Here is a 16,374-nt window from a genome sequence, read left to right as displayed (position 1 = left end):
ATGATTGTGCTGCCGTCTGGGACGAGCACCCTGGGCTCCTGACTCAGGGTGACAGACGTGCTTCAACCCGGTCGCATCTGTCGCACCTGTCTCTAGGACCTGGCAGGCCAGCAGGGGCACTGCAGGGGAGGCCTCATCTCGAGGGACCATCCCCCCTCAGTGCCTGCCTCGTGGTGAGCTAATGGGGCGGATTTCAAGAGGATCAAGAAATCCTGTATTTTTTAATGGAAGGCTCATTTTTAATGTTCATTTTTGAGAGAGAGAGAGAGAGCCTGTGTGTGAGTGGGGCGGGGGGCGGGGGGGGGAGGGGCAGGCAGAGAATCCCAAGCGGGCTCTGCACCGTGGGCACAAGTGTGGCATGGGGTTCCCTCTCACAAACGAGAGGAAATCAGGAGTGGGACGCTCAACCGAGCTGCCCAGGCGCCCCCGGGAGGCCTGTTTTTAAGTGGCCCATAAAAAATAACTTGATGAGCCCACATCCCATCCCCCAGCTGCAGCTGGCCTTGCTACCTGCGGCTTGCTCCCTCTGGTTTTGGCATTTGTCCTTTAGGTCACTTCAGAAGAGCCCTCTTCAAGCCGCCATGAGTGGCCCGCCCTGGTATGTGAGGCACATGTGCAGGGAAGCAAGATACGGACATAGGACGCGATGACGTTGGTTCGTTCCAGGCCGGAGAGCCTGTCCCTTCTCCCTGAACAGTCACCTGTGTCCCTGCCCCTGCACCACCCACTCCTGCCCAGAGAGTCCGGGCCGTGACCACAAACTTCGTCCCTCAGGACGGTCCTCTCTGTTGGAACCCGCAAGCCCCAAGCTTGGGACTTTGGGGGAGAAGCCGGGGGTCTTTATGTGTCTTCTGGCCAAGGGGGCTGCAAAGCTTCCTACAGCCAAGTCCTTACATCTGGATCCATCCCCTCCCTTCTTCCTTCCTGATGAGTCTCTTAAGCAAATGGGCTGAGGGCGTGAGAGGCAGCAGCGGGAGCAGCACCGGTCAGGGTTCTGTGGGGATGGAGCGCGCAAGAGAGATTTATAGGTCAGGTGTCAGCGTGTCTCTTCTCGGAAGCTCTGGGAGTCACGTTCTGCTAAGTTGGTGACCGAGCCACCCTGGATGGTCTACCTGTCCTCTTCCTCAAGGGAGGACAAGCCAGGCCAGGCCGAGGGCTGCCGGCTCGGGTCCAGTGCCTCGCTGATGGTCCCAGACACAATGCAGAGGTCAGTGAACCCTCTCCTTCCAGGGCAGAGGGCCAGAGTGACGATCCCAGGAGACAGGACCTCCAGGGCCTCGTGGAGAAGCAGCCCGAGGCTCTCTGGCCCCTGGCAGCTCGTGCTGGGGACATGGCTGCGGCCACAGGGTTGTGGCGTGGGTGTTGGTGCCGCAAAGGGCAGGGGTTGTTGCTTCAGGCACGGTGGGCCAGTGGCCGTGACCTGCCTGGCACCTGGGCAAAGAGGGCACGGTCCTCTCTTCTGAACCCTATTCGAACCTCACCCACAAACAAGTCCCCAGAGGTGTTTCTTCTCTCCTTTTCTGGGTTTATTAAAACGACAGGCCCATTTGATAGTGTTGTGGAGTAAACAGAACTGAGATTTGGGTCTCAATCTGCACAGCCAATTTCATGGCCTGAGGACAGTTCTATTGCACTTCCAACATGCTTTTCACTTCCGGGGAAAGCTGGGGTAACTCCCGCCTGCCCTGGCTTTGTCTCCCCCCTCTCCCTGCTACCCCTTATGCTTTATCGTGACAATGAACAGTCACGACGTGGAGTTTCAGGAGTCCACAATTTCATTTTTATTTGAACCCGGGTCACCCGGCCCGGCCTGACGTGGGGCACCGGAACAGACACGGCCCGCACCCTCCCCGCCACCGTGTGGCCTGCGGGCCGATCAGCTGGCGATGGGCAGCAGCTCCTCGTCACCTGTGGACACAGAGAAGCTCGGCAAGTAGGTGTGGGGCTCACCCAGGGCGTCTGTGGATGGGGACAGTCGGGATGGGGACGCCTCACGGAGGAGGGAAGGCAGCTTGGGCTGACTTGGGACCTGAGCTTGACGCCAGAAACTGCTGCTTGCTTGCTGCATGCCCTGGTGTCTCCAAAGCGCATCCCACAGAATGATCTGGTCTTTGGCCTCTTCTCCCAGTGGGGAGACACGGCACAGAAATCAAATGGCTGCTGTTCCCCTGGCATGCTATTACTGTTGTCATCACAGCATGACCATCAGGACCAGTGACGGCTGCCGTCAGCCGAGTCCTCGCCGTCCAGGCACTGTGAAATCCGAGTGGGTACTTTTCTCCCATTTTATAGAAGAAAACAAAATGAGGCTCAAACTGGTACTCGCCCAACGTGGCCAGCCCGAACGTGGCAGCCCCAGAAGCAGAGGCCGTCTCTGCCAGGCTCAGGTCTGGCCTGTGCCTCCCTGGTGCCCCGTCCCAGCTGGGGTAAGGGTTTAGCCCCATTTTACAGATGGGGAACAGGCCCAGAGAGCGGATGGGCAGGTCATCTGGTGGAGTCTAGAGCTCACCTCTCCGGACCCCCACTCCCTACCAGGGCTCTCCCGCCTGGACCCAGTAGCACCCACGGGTCCTCCTACCGTTGCCAGGGACACCACAGTACTCCCTGCACTCCTTCTCTGAGTAGAACTTGTTGCCGTTGCCTTGGCAGCCGCCATAGGTGAAGAGGATGCATTTCCCCTGGACGGCATCGAACGCCCAGAGCTGGTTGTAGCCTCGGCAGGGGCCGGTCACTATGGGGAGGTTGCAGGCCGCTGTGGGGAAGGGGGGGCGCGGAGTGTCAGTCCTTCTGCGCAGCCGACCCGGCACACCCGGCAAAGGGCCTGAACCAGGTTGCCCTGCTTGTCCAGAGCACTTGGTTCCTCCGGACCGGGAAGCTGGGACCCATGGAAACCAGTCACTTGCCTGGGGCACCCACATCCAGATGTGCACTTCCTGTGACTTCAGGAAGCTTGCCCCAGAATTCTACCCCTGGAACCTCCTCTCTCTTAGCTCTCTGTTCACCTGGCAGGTGTCTTGTTGGGAGGACAGGGTGTGGGGTGCAGCATGCATGGAGGTGAGGGACCCGTGCTCACCCACGGTTCGGCAGGTCTGCAGACACTCCTTCTCTGAGGCGAAGTTGTTGCCGTTGCCCAGGCAGCCGCCATATTGGAAGGTCTCACAGGCCATGGATGAGCCATTATAGAAATACCTCGTGACCATCCCCAGGCATGGGCCTTCTGCGTGGCCCAGCTGGCAGGCATCTGGAGAGGGGCAGAACAGCAGCTCTTACTGAGTGCTTCCTGTATACCTGTCACCGGGCTGGACGCTTAACATGCACCATCTAGTTTAGTTTTCCCCTCCACACTCAGGAAGGATTGTTAACTCATTTTTATAGACGAGGAAATTGAGAGGTCAAGGGACCTGCCCAGGATCACAGAGTGCTGAGATTCAAAACCCCGTGGGCTCCAAAATCTGTGCCCATTCCACGCCATAACCCAGCGACCCACTGGCCCAGCGACCCACTGGCCCACCGTCCCGTGTTGGTTGGTCTTGTCCATCCAGGGACTCTAATAGCAGGTGGCGGTGCACTCGGCGACAGCAGCCGTGCCGGCCTGACCTCTCCCCTGAAGTCCCACACCCATGCCTTTTCTCCCACTGCTCCAGCCCCTGGAGGACCTTCCTCCATAGACCCCTGCCTGGATACCTGGACACCGCACGAATTCCCCTTCATCCGGGAAGTCCTCCTAGATCCCCTGACTCCTCCCTCCTCTGAGCTCCCCCACCCCCTTAGCTGACCCTGCTTTTTGGGTCCATCAGCTTCTCTGCCTGCCTCCCCTACCAGACCACAAGTTCGGAAAAGGCACGGGTTTGTCTGGATGACCCCCAGGACCCAGCACAGGGCGGAGCAGGGCTGAGCGTTTGCTGAGCAAGCTGGAGGGTGAGTCATTCGTGAACACTGTCCACCACGCAGGGCAATCTCACGTCCTGCTCCAACTTGCTCCCACAGAAGCCCTGATCGTGAGCACAGCAGGCTCTTATCTGCTGCGGAGAGGAGGAAACATAGGCTAGGAGGCCACACAGTGGTACAGACAGGGCCAGAACGCGCTTCTCATCATGGAGCGGAGAGTTCCTGAGCCCAGGGGCCACACCTTATGTTCCTCTCTCTCCCCTCACGACCCCTGGCACCACGCAGAGGCCTTGATTTGCCTTTCCTAGTCCCAGTCCTTGACCAACAGACAAATAAGAAAGACTTCGTGGTGGTGAGGGCAGCTTGTGTGAGCCACCCATGGGCCCTTCCTCTCTGCAGTGTGACAGAAGCGGGTGGAAAGGTGAGTGGTCATTACCTTCCTTCTTGCTGAAATCAGTTGCTAGCAGCCTGGCCCCTGATCCTTCCTCTTCCTGGGGCAGCACAGCCCGCCGGGCTCTCTGGGGTGGAGAGAAAGAGAAGCTGTTGTGGGGACCTCGCCACTATTGCTCACCTGTACCCCTGGAATATATAAAAACCATTTGCTTTGGGAATCAGGGTGCAGACAGAAGCAGAGTTACTACACTGGTTAATGGACTGGTTTTCCCAAAAGTATCAACCTGAATCCCAGAATGGGCATCACAAGATAGGTTTCTAGTCTGAAAGGAAAATCAGAACCATGGAGTAGAACAACACCCCTGTATCCAAATTCTAGTTGAAATGCCCAAAGGAATAAAATAGTGAGGGAAAAAAAAAATCATTTGAATTGGAAACCAGGGAAGAGCAGCATTTCCGTGCCAGAAACTTGAAGGTGTTTCTACACGGTGGAGTGTGGATGTGAATGATTTGCAGGAAGGGCTGACCAGACTATCATTGTCAGTCGCTCGCAAAGGAAAAGCCACCTAGAAGGTATGGAGAAGGGACCCCAGACTGACCCTGACACTCTTAGCTGTGGTGGTGGGGAGTGGTGGGGACTAAAGAGCGGGGCAGGCTGCCAAAGCTGGCAAAAGGCTAAGTGTAGAGTCCCCTGAGGCAGGATCCCAAGGCCATTAAAAAAGGGGTGAGCAGGGAAACTGCCAGCCAGCAGGGATGGGAGAGACTAGAATCTGAAAAAGTAAATCTGTGGTAACTTTCAATGTTCTCCTTTTGAGGTACAACTAAAAGCTATTCTCCTTTAGGGGCGCCTGGGTGGCGCAGTCGGTTAAGCGTCCGACTTCAGCCAGGTCACGATCTCGCGGTCCGTGAGTTCGAGCCCCGCGTCGGGCTCTGGGCTGATGGCTCGGAGCCTGGAGCCTGTTTCCGATTCTGTGTCTCCCTCTCTCTCTGCCCCTCCCCCGTTCATGCTCTGTCTCTCTCTGTCCCAAAAATAAATAAACGTTGAAAAAAAAAAAAATTTTAAAAAAAAAGCTATTCTCCTTTTAAGGTGCAACTCAAGCTATGATCAGGGACTCCCAACTGTCTCTCAAGCTGGTTGCACATAGGCCTTCTTCCTTGGTGAGGATGAAGGAAGAGAGAAAAAATCATGGAACAATTGAAATAATGCAGCTGCTCAGGAGAAATACCTCCATCACACGCAGGATGACAGCAGGAAACAGGAGAAAACTTAAACCATCAGTGAATTCATGATGACACTGCGTCACTATCACAGGGGCCAACGGTTACGGAAATGAATAGAATGAAAGAAGGAAGTTACTGGAGATGGGAAGGATTTTGCTTAATTTAACCATACCATAGAGATAATAAACTGGCTAAACGATCATAAGAAATACACTCACATAGTAGGAATTCTAGAAGGAGAGGCAATCAATATAGAAATAATAGAAGAAAACCTTTCTGAGTTGAAGAAAGACTTGAGTTGTCCAATTATAAGTTGGGGTCAAAGGGAATGAGGTAAAATTAATGAAGAGCCCCACCTGGACACTTCCTAGAGACAAAGGATAAAGAGCCTAACGGACTGTGTAGTAAACAGCAGCATTAAATGACAGAAACTGCAGAGCAACATCTGAAGTTTATAAGAGAGAAAAGATTCCATACTCATCTAAGCTGTTGACCATGTGATAAACACATTTTCAAACACGCAAGGATCCAGTAGTTTGCCACCCATGTGTTTATTCAGAAAAAACAAAAATAAAAAACTACTTATAGAAATATTCCAGGGCACCTGGCTGGCTCAGTCAGTGGACCATGTGACTCTTAATCTTTGGGTTGTGAGTTCGAGCCCCATGTGGGGTACAGAGAGTACTTAAAAATAAAATCTTAAACCTACAAAAATATTCCCACCAATTGAGAGAGGAATCTAAGTACAAAAAAAAAAAAAAAAAGGATGATGCAATAGCAAGAAATTATGATAAACTATAAAGCCAATAAAACAGAGTTGAGATTAAATGGTTGTTACAATGGTCACATAATGTAAATGTTAAAAGTAATTCTCAGAACAAAAGGTGGAGGGGTGCCTCGGTGTCTCAGTTAAGCATCCGACTTCGGCTCAGGTCATGATCTCACAGCGCGTGAGTTCGAGCCCGTGTCAGCCTCTGTGCTGACAGCTCAGAGCCTGGAGCCTGTTTTGGATTCTGTGTCTCCCTCTCTCTCTGCCCCTCCCCCCACTCACAGTCTGTCTGTCTCTACCTCAAGAATCAACATTAAAAAAAAATTTTAACAAAGGGTGGAAAATATAAATGTCAACCTCAGATTACATCCACAAAAACAGACATGTGGGAAGCCTGGAAAGAAGAAATGGAAAGTGTGCTCCATTTTTCTTTTCTGCAAGGGGAGACACCAGTTATGGTTTCATTCTTGACAGTGATGAAGAAATACAGATTCCGTCAAGATGGGGATGAAGATGGCAGATGTAAATTTCCCTCAAAATCGCCTTTTCCAATTCCTAACAGCAAAAAAATGAATTCAGAATATCAATCTCCAAATGTTCATCAGCATGGCTCAGTCAAGGAAAGGGGCATAGTTGAAAGCAAAAAGTAAAACGGTTGATCAAGGAAAGAAATCAAGTATTTTGGAGCTGAACAGGATGGTCAACTCCTAACTCTGCCCTCTAACTCCCAAGTCATTAAATTTCTGATTATTCTCCCTAAGACTCCCGAATCCTGAGAGAAGGAAATTGAGGGACCTTTTCTTTTTCCTCTTCTGACAGAGAAGTCGTGAAGATGACTTCTGGGAAGAAAAGAGGAAACAGACTAGAGGCCTTCTCTCTCTAAGTGAAGGTTCTGGGACTACACGATCTAATGCACCAGGGGTATTGACATGGAGCAGACAGATGTCACTGCCCTGACCAGGTGGAATGAACCCCACGTAGTTCTTCAAAAGAGAAAGCAAGCAAGGGTATTCCAGCGAAGATGGCATGCCTTAGGAAAGCTCTTCCACCCCTGCTCCTTCCCACCCTTTCCTTGGACTTCAGAAAAGTCGATGGAACACAAAATACCCAGACCTTAGACTACATTTGGGTAGGAGGGGGCTCAGCTCAATTTTATTGGGGGAAATGACCAAGGAATAAATGAAACCCCCCACCCCACCATATCACAGAAGACAGGCTAAAACTGAGCAGAAACAAGATAAAAAGAAATGGCACAGAGACTATCCAGACCCATTTCTGAGATGAAGGAGTAAATAGGCCGCACTATAGAAAGAGCCCGACTGTGGTGGCTCCTGTCATGAACTGCCTAGACCTCCCCTGAGGAGTGGGCTTACATTCCCAGCCTGAGCTGTCAGCCCCTGTTGGGACTGCCTCAGCTAAGGGGACCCCTCTCACTCAGGGTCATGCTTCCTCCCCCAGGCTGATCCCCAGAACATGATCAAAATCCGGGTATTAAGGCCCCACCCCTTGGCACCATCATGAGACAACTCCAAAGGTCCACCACCCCCCCCCCCCCAGTTCTAGAGCTCCCACAGGGTTGGCTGAGGCATCATGACCACATCACAGCTCCGCTTCTCCTGCCCAGTTCTTCCTTCACACCTGCTCTACAGGTGTTGATCTAGGAAACCCCACCTATGACACCAATGTAGAAGAAACTACAACTCAACAAGCTGAAGGAAATTCTTCAGTGGCCTCAAGCTATAGAATTGCTTAATGAAAACATATATTCATTAAAACAAGACTCAAAGACAAAGTGGTAAATAAAAGACAAAATTCAGAATACAATAAAAGACAAAATTCAGGCCTAGATATAAAAAATTGAGAATGAAGACAACATACATTCAGAGCTAGTGAATAAGTCAGAAATAGCAAGGAACAGAATAGATGCTGCTAAATGGAATGACTGTCCCAGAAGAAAGACGAGTGAGAATCCCGGGAGAAGCCCAGTGAATACAGATGAAAGCAACTGAGAACACCTAGCATGTGTGGAAGACAAAGATGGTCCAGGATGAGAGAACAAGTGTTGCCAAAGTAGCAAAACCCCACAGAAAAAATGTAATCTGTGGATGGGAAGGGCACACTGTATTCCAGGAAATTCTGGCATGGAATTCTCAACACCAAGACATGTCCTTGTTAAGATACTGACTGTGGAGTGTTCTGGCTGACTCGGTCAGTAGAGCATGTGACTCTTGATCTCAGGATCGTGAGTGCACGCCCCACATTGGGCTTAAAGCTTACTTTAAAAAATTGAAAAAAAAAAAAAGATACAGAGTTCAAGGATAAAGTTTGTCCTGGCATCTGGGCAGAAGAAACAAATTGCTTACAAGGAGAAGAAACAGCAGGCTGGCCTCAGGCTTTCCCAGAGTGATGATTAGCGCTTGAGAACAACAGAGCAGTGCAGACAACATTCCGAGGGAAAGGAAACATGACCCAAGAATGTGACGCCCAAGCAAAATGCCATTCAAGTATGAAGGAAATGGGCAGACTTTTCTCAAACGGAAGAATCCAAGGATTAAAACACCCATGAACCCGCCTTGTAAATACCACTTGGTGAAGGCACTAATGAAGAGATTGATAGAAATAAGTAACTCAGGAATGGAGACGCTGTGGTTATATTCACCAAGAGTGAGTGTAGAATCCATTCCAGAACTTTTACTAAGTGACTGGGAAAGATGGCGACAGATGCTTATTTGAAGTTCAAAAAGTCCAACCGTGTTGTTTTTTTTTCTTAATTCAAATAAAACTGCAAAGAATGCTTTTTAAAACTCAAAATAGCATCTGCGATATCATCCCATTTAATAACAGTATGCCTGAATCTGTGCATAAATCTGTGCATTCCTTCTATCTGTCCTTCCCTCCACATGTGCATGTGCCGAAATTGCTGGATTAATGTGAATATTGGTAGTTTTTGGGTGGTGGCATTTTCTTAAACTCTTACTCTGTATCCTTTTCAGCATGATTTTAATTCTTTATTTTCATTTATTTATTTTATTTTTATCATTTTAAATTTTAATTCTGTATAACGAGCACATGTTGGTTTTCGTAAAATCAATGATAATTTTTCTTTAAAAACACAGAAGCAAACAATGTTAACAGTGTTGATTCTATGTAGGAATAAGGACACTCTTTTCTTTCTTGTATTTAAAAAAATTTTTTGAGACTATGTTTCTAATATATTTATAATATATATTTGTTCAGAAACATAGCCTTGAAAATTTATACATGTATACACGCATGTATATGCACACACACGTTGGTAGAATAAATCTGGATATATAATTTCCAAATAATCACAGAAAAAAAATGAAGAAAGCTTAATCAATATGGTAAAGGCAGAAAAATAAAGCAGAAGAGTAAGGAAGCCCAAAACATCAAAAGGCAGAATAGTAGATAGAGCAGTTGATTGAGAAGCTGCCTGCTCTCAGGTTTGCTGGTTTTTTGGAGATCAATTGACTTTGTCTTTTATTTCTTAAGTACTGGGTATCATCATTTCGTTATTGAGTATTTCACTGGCTTTAGGCATTATGCTAAGAATTTGTCCAATATGTCACTGAATTCTAGCCCATGGAAGGTAAGTGTAACTACCCCATTTCACAGATGAGGAAAAGTGAGGTCTGGATAGGGCAGCAACTGGCCCAGATGGCAGATCTGAGATTGAGCCCTGCGGGGGGCGGGGGGAGGGTTCTGACTTCAAGACCCCATGCCTACCACTGCCTTCTCTCAACCTCTCTCAATGACCCCACCCACCACCACAGGGGGACCTAAGCAAGGGCAGCAAAAATCAGGCAGGGTGGGGATGGGGTGGGAAAAAGTGCTCACCGTGAGTGGAGAGGGCTCTGGTTCCTGCTCCCCAGGGACACACTCACCTAGGCCAGGACAGAAGAGAGAGGTGAGTAAGAGGGCCAAGACCCAGAGAGGGCTTTGTTTCTGTCATAATGCTAATGACTGCGTGCCGGGTGGGCACTCAGCTGGGAAACTGTCTTGTGCATTAGCCCACTTCATGAATGGCTCCACTCACGTGGCCTGCTGAAGGTCATTCGTTGGAAAAGCGACAAGCTGGCGGCCGCGCCATCATCGGCAGCAGCACCATCGAAGAACAGCAATGGCTAACACTTACTGAGCACTTACTAGACACTGGGCACAGCGCTATCGTATTTAAAGGCTTCCTCTCACTGACTTCCCACAGCAACTTATGAGAGAGGCAGTATGATGCCCCATTTTACAGATGAGGAAAATAAGGCTCCGGAAGGTTGACTAGCCAGAAGCCACACAGCTCAACTTGAATTTCGGTACTCTACCTCGAGCCCATACTCTTGACCCCAATACTGGATTGCCTTCTGCGAGCTACCTGTGGATTCTGGCTATAACCTCAGTTTAACAGGTGGCACAAGGCTGAATGCTGAATTGGTTCTAGTCTCAGCTCTACCAAGCACATTTGCTGTGTGACCTGGAACAAATCTAGGGGCCCCGGCTACCTTCTCCATAAAGAGGGGAGGGGGACTATAATCCTACGTATCTCAGAGGGTTACAGGAAAGACCCAGGGCCTGGGAAGATGCTCTCTGAGGACTGTGAAGGATGACGAGGAGACAGAAAGGTGGGGTGGGGCGGGGCGGGGTCGCATTTACCTTTGTCGGCCATTGTGAAGATGGAGTCCTCGGGGATGCCCACACCCAAGGCGACCTCCCTGAACTCCTCCAGCAGGCTTTCTCGAAGCTGTGGCTGTCGCCCTGCAATGGGAAGCAGAGAAGACGCCTCGAACCACAGGTGCCTAGGCTAGCAAGGCCTGGGATTATTTTGCCCAGTGATTGTCATTTAGGAGCTGGAAGCTATCAGCCCAGTGTGATCTCCTCAATACACTTATGGAAAGATTGGCTCCACAAGAAGAAGAGGTGTCCCTCCCAGACTCCCTCCGACCCCAGGTCTCCCAAATCCCCACGCGTGGCTTTTTCTGCTGGTTCTGTTACAGACCCGGAAACTCTGGAATCAAAAACCAAAAGAAAAGGATTCTACCTCAGACGGGAGACTGAGCTCTACCTCCTCCCGGGGGAGTAAATGTTTCCACCTTTCCCACAACTACAGTTTTATCAGAAGGATGGAGCAGAACTCCCGACTCCTCCCCACTCCACTGTCCCTAAATCACTGGCCTCCTCCCGCCCCCAACTCCTGCGGACTTATCTAGCTCCACGCCGTTACCATAGAGCTTGGCGGTAATGGTGGGCCCATGGTGGTGGCTGAATTTCTTGGTCAGAAGGATGGCGTACTCGTCATAGTTGGTGTGGACCACATAGGACTCCATGGTGATGTTCCATCCTGCATGGGCGATGCAAGAGGCGAAAGGCATCGGTTGTCAGAAGGCTCCTCTAGCCTGAATTCCTTCACCTATTCACCCGTACATCATCTGTTCATCCATCCTTCTATCTATCCATCCACCTCCTCCATATATTTATCATTAATTCATCCACCATCATCCCACCCATCCATCCTTTCCATACATCAAACCATTCCCTTCCTTCTTTCCTTCCCTTCCACCTCCCTTCCCTTCTCTCCCCCCTTCTTTCCTCCACCCATTAACCCATCGGTTTATCTGTTAGATGACTGATTAACTCACTTATCTGCCATCCATATATGCGCTCGTTTACCAATCATTTGCTTATTTTCTCATTTATTTATTCAAACATCCACCTACCCAAACATTCATAGGTTCCACTTCCAGTGCAGTTATTTGACACATAGAGCATAGTCAATAAACATCTGCTGGGTGAATGAATAAATTCACGTCCAGAAGGAATAAATTCCTTCTGTGACAGCACCATGCACCCTGCACATGGTAGATGTTTAGCATAATTTTTATCAGCTGATTGCAGATGGCCACCATGAATGCTGACGAACTCCCGATGTTATCCTCAGAATTCAGTGACACCCCTTTCGTTCTGGATGCTCATGAGTGCACGAGAGAGAAGGCGGGAGAAGGGAAAGAGGAGGAATACATACAGAAAGCCCAGAGGACATCTCAGAAAAATGGGAGGGAAGGCTTTGGGGGCACGGAGAGGTGAGGCAGAAGGAAAAACAGGTTAAGACACCACAAGGTGTTTTTCAGCAAAGGGGAGACAGCCTCGGAGGATGCCTCCAATTCAACTTACTAGGCTTATGATAGAGGAACTTTCCGTCAGTGTCTGTTTTCTCATAAGCCCCGGAGATCTCCTCGCAGGTGCCTCTCCTGGAGATGCACAAACCAAAAGAAAGGTAACCGCTGGTAGAGACCGTGGTCCCCACACCCACTCTCCTGCGGGGTCCTCTTCACATGTTTTCCTTTTGTCATTTGGAATGTAGCACTTCCAAACATCCTGTTTAATCCTCATGCCAGTCCTAGGAGACCCACGCACATACAAGGGAACAGAGGGACAGAGGAAAAAGGGACTAATCTTGCCCCTTGGCAAAGCCAGCCCTAAACATCAGCTTCCTGAACCAAATCTGCACATCAGACTGACGCACGGGTAGGCGGGGAGTGATGAATGAATGCTTTAATTCCTTTATTACTCTGTGTCTCTCTGGCCCCAGGTCCCTCTGTGAAAGGGGGATAATGACACCTCAAATTGCCGTTGTCAGGATCCAATAGGATACTATTAAACAGCTTTGGGGCGCCTGGGTGGCTCAGTCAGTTAAGCGCCCGACTTCAGCTCAGGTCATGATCTCGCGGTTTGTGGGTTCGAGCCCCGCGTTAGGCTCTGTGCTGACAGCTCAGAGCCTGGAACCTGCTTTGGATTCTGTATCTCCCTATCTCTCTGCCCCTCCCCCATTTGCTCTCTGTCTCCCTCAAAAATAAACATTAAAAAAACCACAACAGCTTAGAGTAAGCACTATGCACATACTAGCTGTTGTTACGATGATTGTTATTTATCTTATCAACATTTATCGAGCAGCATCTATGTGCCAGGCACTGTGTGACAGGCTGAGGATATAGAGGAGGGCAGGATGGACTCTGTCCCCTCATGGACCTCAAGACTGAGCAGGGCCCATGAGCAGACCAGAGGCAAATGCAATCAGTGTGCCAAGTGGGGAGAAGCATGAGGTGCTCCAAGAGCACAAAGGAAGGTGTGTAACCTGAACCTTGGTGGGGGTGGGGGTGAGGGTGGCAGTCAGGGATGGCTTCCTGGAGGAAGTGACCTAGAACCTGAGTCCTAAAGGATCCATAGGAATTAGCCCAGAGAGGTGGGGAGACGTTGAGACGTTTCGCCAGTAGAAGGAACATCAGGTGCAAGAGGGTGGAGGGTTTCAGGAGCTGAAAGTCTACTTGGGTCGGTCACCGAATACCTGGTGAGTCCTGGGAGGGGCCTAGAAGGCCCCATTAATGGAGTTGCACTTTATTCACAGGGCAATAGGGAGCTATGGAAAAGTTTGAGCAGATGCGAGTTTTCAAGAGGTCTTTTGTTTGCTGGGTAAACGGTTGGAGATTAGAGGTGGGGAGAAGTGTAGAGACGGGGTGTCGTAGACAGCAAGGAGAGAAAGGCAGGTGGCTTGGCAGGGTGCGGATGGTAACGAAGGGAGCAGAGGGCAGCTTGGAGGGATTTAGGAGGAGAATGGACAGGGCTTGACGGTGGACTGAACAGCCTGTGGCAGCAGAGAGAGGAGTCTCAATGCCTCCCTCCCACCCACGTTTCCAGGTTGGGTCCTGGGGGTTGGCAGGGCCCTGACTGAGCTAAGGGACACCGCAGGATCGAGTTGCAAACCAGGCTGCAAAATAGGCATGTGTCAGGGCACTGCGTGGTGGAGGGCAGCGGAGGGCCCTGGAGCTCGGAGGCAAGGTCCCGGCTGGAGGTAGAGACCTTAACTCTCCGGGACAGGGTGGTGACTGAAGCCGGGCAGGGGTGGCAGATGGGCCCTGGTCCCCCTCGCCCCTCCCACCCCATCCCCGTTCTCACCGCCAACGAGTGCTGGTCATGCTGATCTCCTTGTCCGTCGCCCCCTCGCCCAGCACCAGCGTGCTCATGGACATCCTGTCCATGAACTTCTTCAGCCACGGGCAGGTGGAGCCCATGGCCACGTGGAACCACTTCCCGTAGATCTAGGAGAGAGCCACAAGCTCCGAGGATCTGGATTCAGACACCTGCTCCCTTCCCTCCTCTCTACGCCAAGGATAAGCTTTAATGTCCAGTAGCTAACTGGAGGCCACGCAGCTTCGAGGACGGATGGGGCCTAATGGTGGCGCCACATTACCGCAGCAAGCCTAGGAAGGGGGTGTGTGCACGGGGTCCCATGCTGCTTGGGGGGAAGGCCTTACCCTGCTTAGGCACAGGATCTGTGCTGCTCACGTGGATGAGGCACAAATCCCCGTGGTTGAAGGTCATCGTCAACCATGGCCCCCAGAGCAGCAGTCACGTCTTTCACTCCTCTGGGGACAGGGAGCTCGGCGCCTTGGAGGCAGCCCATAGCTCCGTGTTAGAAATGGTCTCCTTTCCTTGAACTAGGAATTCAGGACAAGCCTGCTGCCCCTTTCTCCCGCCCACAGGGCAAAGGGTGGAAAGAGCCGTCACACCCCCGAAGACCCCGGGGAGCCTCCTAGGCTTCGCCACCCCAGATGACCCCAGGACCCTGCTCCTCCGGGCCCCTCCACCCACAACCCTTGCTTGTCTCTAGCATAGACAAAATCCACAGCCAGAAGGGTCTGAGAGCCCCTCATACCGATGCGGACACTGAGCCCTGGGTGGGCAAGGTCCTGTTCAAGGTCACCCGGTGACTGGGGACAGAACTGGGGTCAGAGAGTGGTCCTGGGGCTCCCCCACACAGCCGGCTCTCTTAATCCCACCAGCCCGATCTCCGTCCTGTTTCTCTGCTCCCCGTTACCCCTCACGTCTGCCCCGTGCCACCCAGACCTCTGTCCACAGCCAGGCCCGTAAGGGCAGAGGGCCCAGGATGGTAACAGGGGTTGGGGGGGGGGGGGAAGGGGCCGAAAGGTGAAGGGCGGGGGGAGGGGGGCAGGAGGTCACGAAAAGCTAAGCCCTGTGAGGGGGCTGCAGGGGCAGCAGACAGCACGAAGCCTTTTCCAGGCTGGGTTATAACTGAAGCACGGATTCCCCTTGCGCCCCCAAGAAGGCAGGTTCACACGTGAGGGCATCTGACTCAGAGATCGTCAGACGAGAGGCCCAACGGAATGGCAGGTGCACAAAGTTGTAGTTTCGGCGAATCCCGGGCGGTCTGAGCAGGAAGGGCCCTTGGGGACCCAGCCCCCGAGTTTCGGCTTGGGAGACTGGCCCCCCTGCAAGGCCCACCTGCTCAGACACCCCGCCATCGCCGCCTGAGAGGCCAGCCTTACCCTAGAGATGTCGAAGTTCTCTTGCACTTGGATGTCATCGGGCGGCGTCAGCACGGGGCTGGCACTCACCGCCAGGCAGGCAGTCAGCAGCAGAAACAGAGCCCTGAGGCTCCGCATGGTTCTGGGCTCTTCTGCCTCGGTGTCACTCACAAGCTCAGTCTGGGGACAGAGAGGCCACCGTCTCTCTGCCTGCAGCAGCTGTGAACTGAGACTGGGGAGGGGGCCTGCAGCCTGTAGGTGACCTTGGTATTTGCCCCGCTCAGCTGGAACCAATCAGGGCCCCAAGGCCAGGTCTGATCGATCCCTTGTAGCGCCCTGCCCCGGGGTCAGTAGTCCCAAGGGGTCAAGGAGGCTGTTTCAGAGGAGGCGTTGACCAAACACAACGTGGCCCAGATGCAGCCCAGGGCCGGGCTCAGGCTCCAGAATGGCTCCCGGAGAGACCTCCCCACCTGCCACAGGGGAAGACGAGCCTCGCCCGCTGGGGCGTTCATTCCGCTCATCCCACCTGGACCTCACGCCCCCGGGAGCCGGCAGGATGAGCCTGATTGGGCCCCTTCCTCACGTGAGAAACGAGACCCAAGGGGGAAGAAATGACTTCTGTAGCACAGACCGCAGGGAGGTCTAAGGCACAGCCCAGACTAGAACTCAGGCATCCTGTCCCCAGAGTTCCCCGTCTGACTCCTGGCTTCCCACAGCCCGAGCAAATAATAGAAGGAATGATGATGACCGTAGCTCCCGTTCACCGAGAACCTG

General features: G+C 51.9%; 1 protein-coding gene across 9 annotated transcripts in view; it reads right to left on the bottom strand.

Annotated features, from left to right (window-relative positions):
* Positions 1-1,757: 1,757 nt before the first annotated feature.
* LOC125150732 (kinesin-like protein KIF12) overlaps positions 1,758-16,374 on the bottom strand; it is a 41,069-nt gene continuing 26,452 nt past the window's right edge. For 7 of the 9 annotated variants that reach the window (XM_047831003.1, XM_047831006.1, XM_047831005.1 and 4 more), the window contains 9 exons: positions 15,622-15,832; positions 14,231-14,373; positions 12,452-12,528; positions 11,505-11,621; positions 10,937-11,038; positions 10,130-10,176; positions 4,325-4,406; positions 3,074-3,241; positions 1,758-2,752 (listed from right to left, as the gene is read on the bottom strand). In XM_047831003.1, the coding sequence (XP_047686959.1) occupies positions 2,529-2,752; positions 3,074-3,241; positions 4,325-4,406; positions 10,130-10,176; positions 10,937-11,038; positions 11,505-11,621; positions 12,452-12,528; positions 14,231-14,373; positions 15,622-15,832 (1,171 nt within the window). In that variant the 3' untranslated portion in view covers positions 1,758-2,528. Of the gene's footprint in view, positions 2,753-3,073; positions 3,242-4,324; positions 4,407-10,129; positions 10,177-10,936; positions 11,039-11,504; positions 11,622-12,451; positions 12,529-14,230; positions 14,374-15,621; positions 15,833-16,374 lie in introns of those variants that run through there. The other 2 variants (XM_047831004.1, XM_047831009.1) reach the window with 2 other exon arrangements.

The sequence above is a fragment of the Prionailurus viverrinus genome, chromosome D4 (assembly GCF_022837055.1).
Source record: "Prionailurus viverrinus isolate Anna chromosome D4, UM_Priviv_1.0, whole genome shotgun sequence".
NCBI lineage: Eukaryota > Metazoa > Chordata > Mammalia > Carnivora > Felidae > Prionailurus > Prionailurus viverrinus.
Note: the sequence above shows the minus strand (reverse complement) of the source record. Positions and strands in the feature narration are given on the sequence as shown.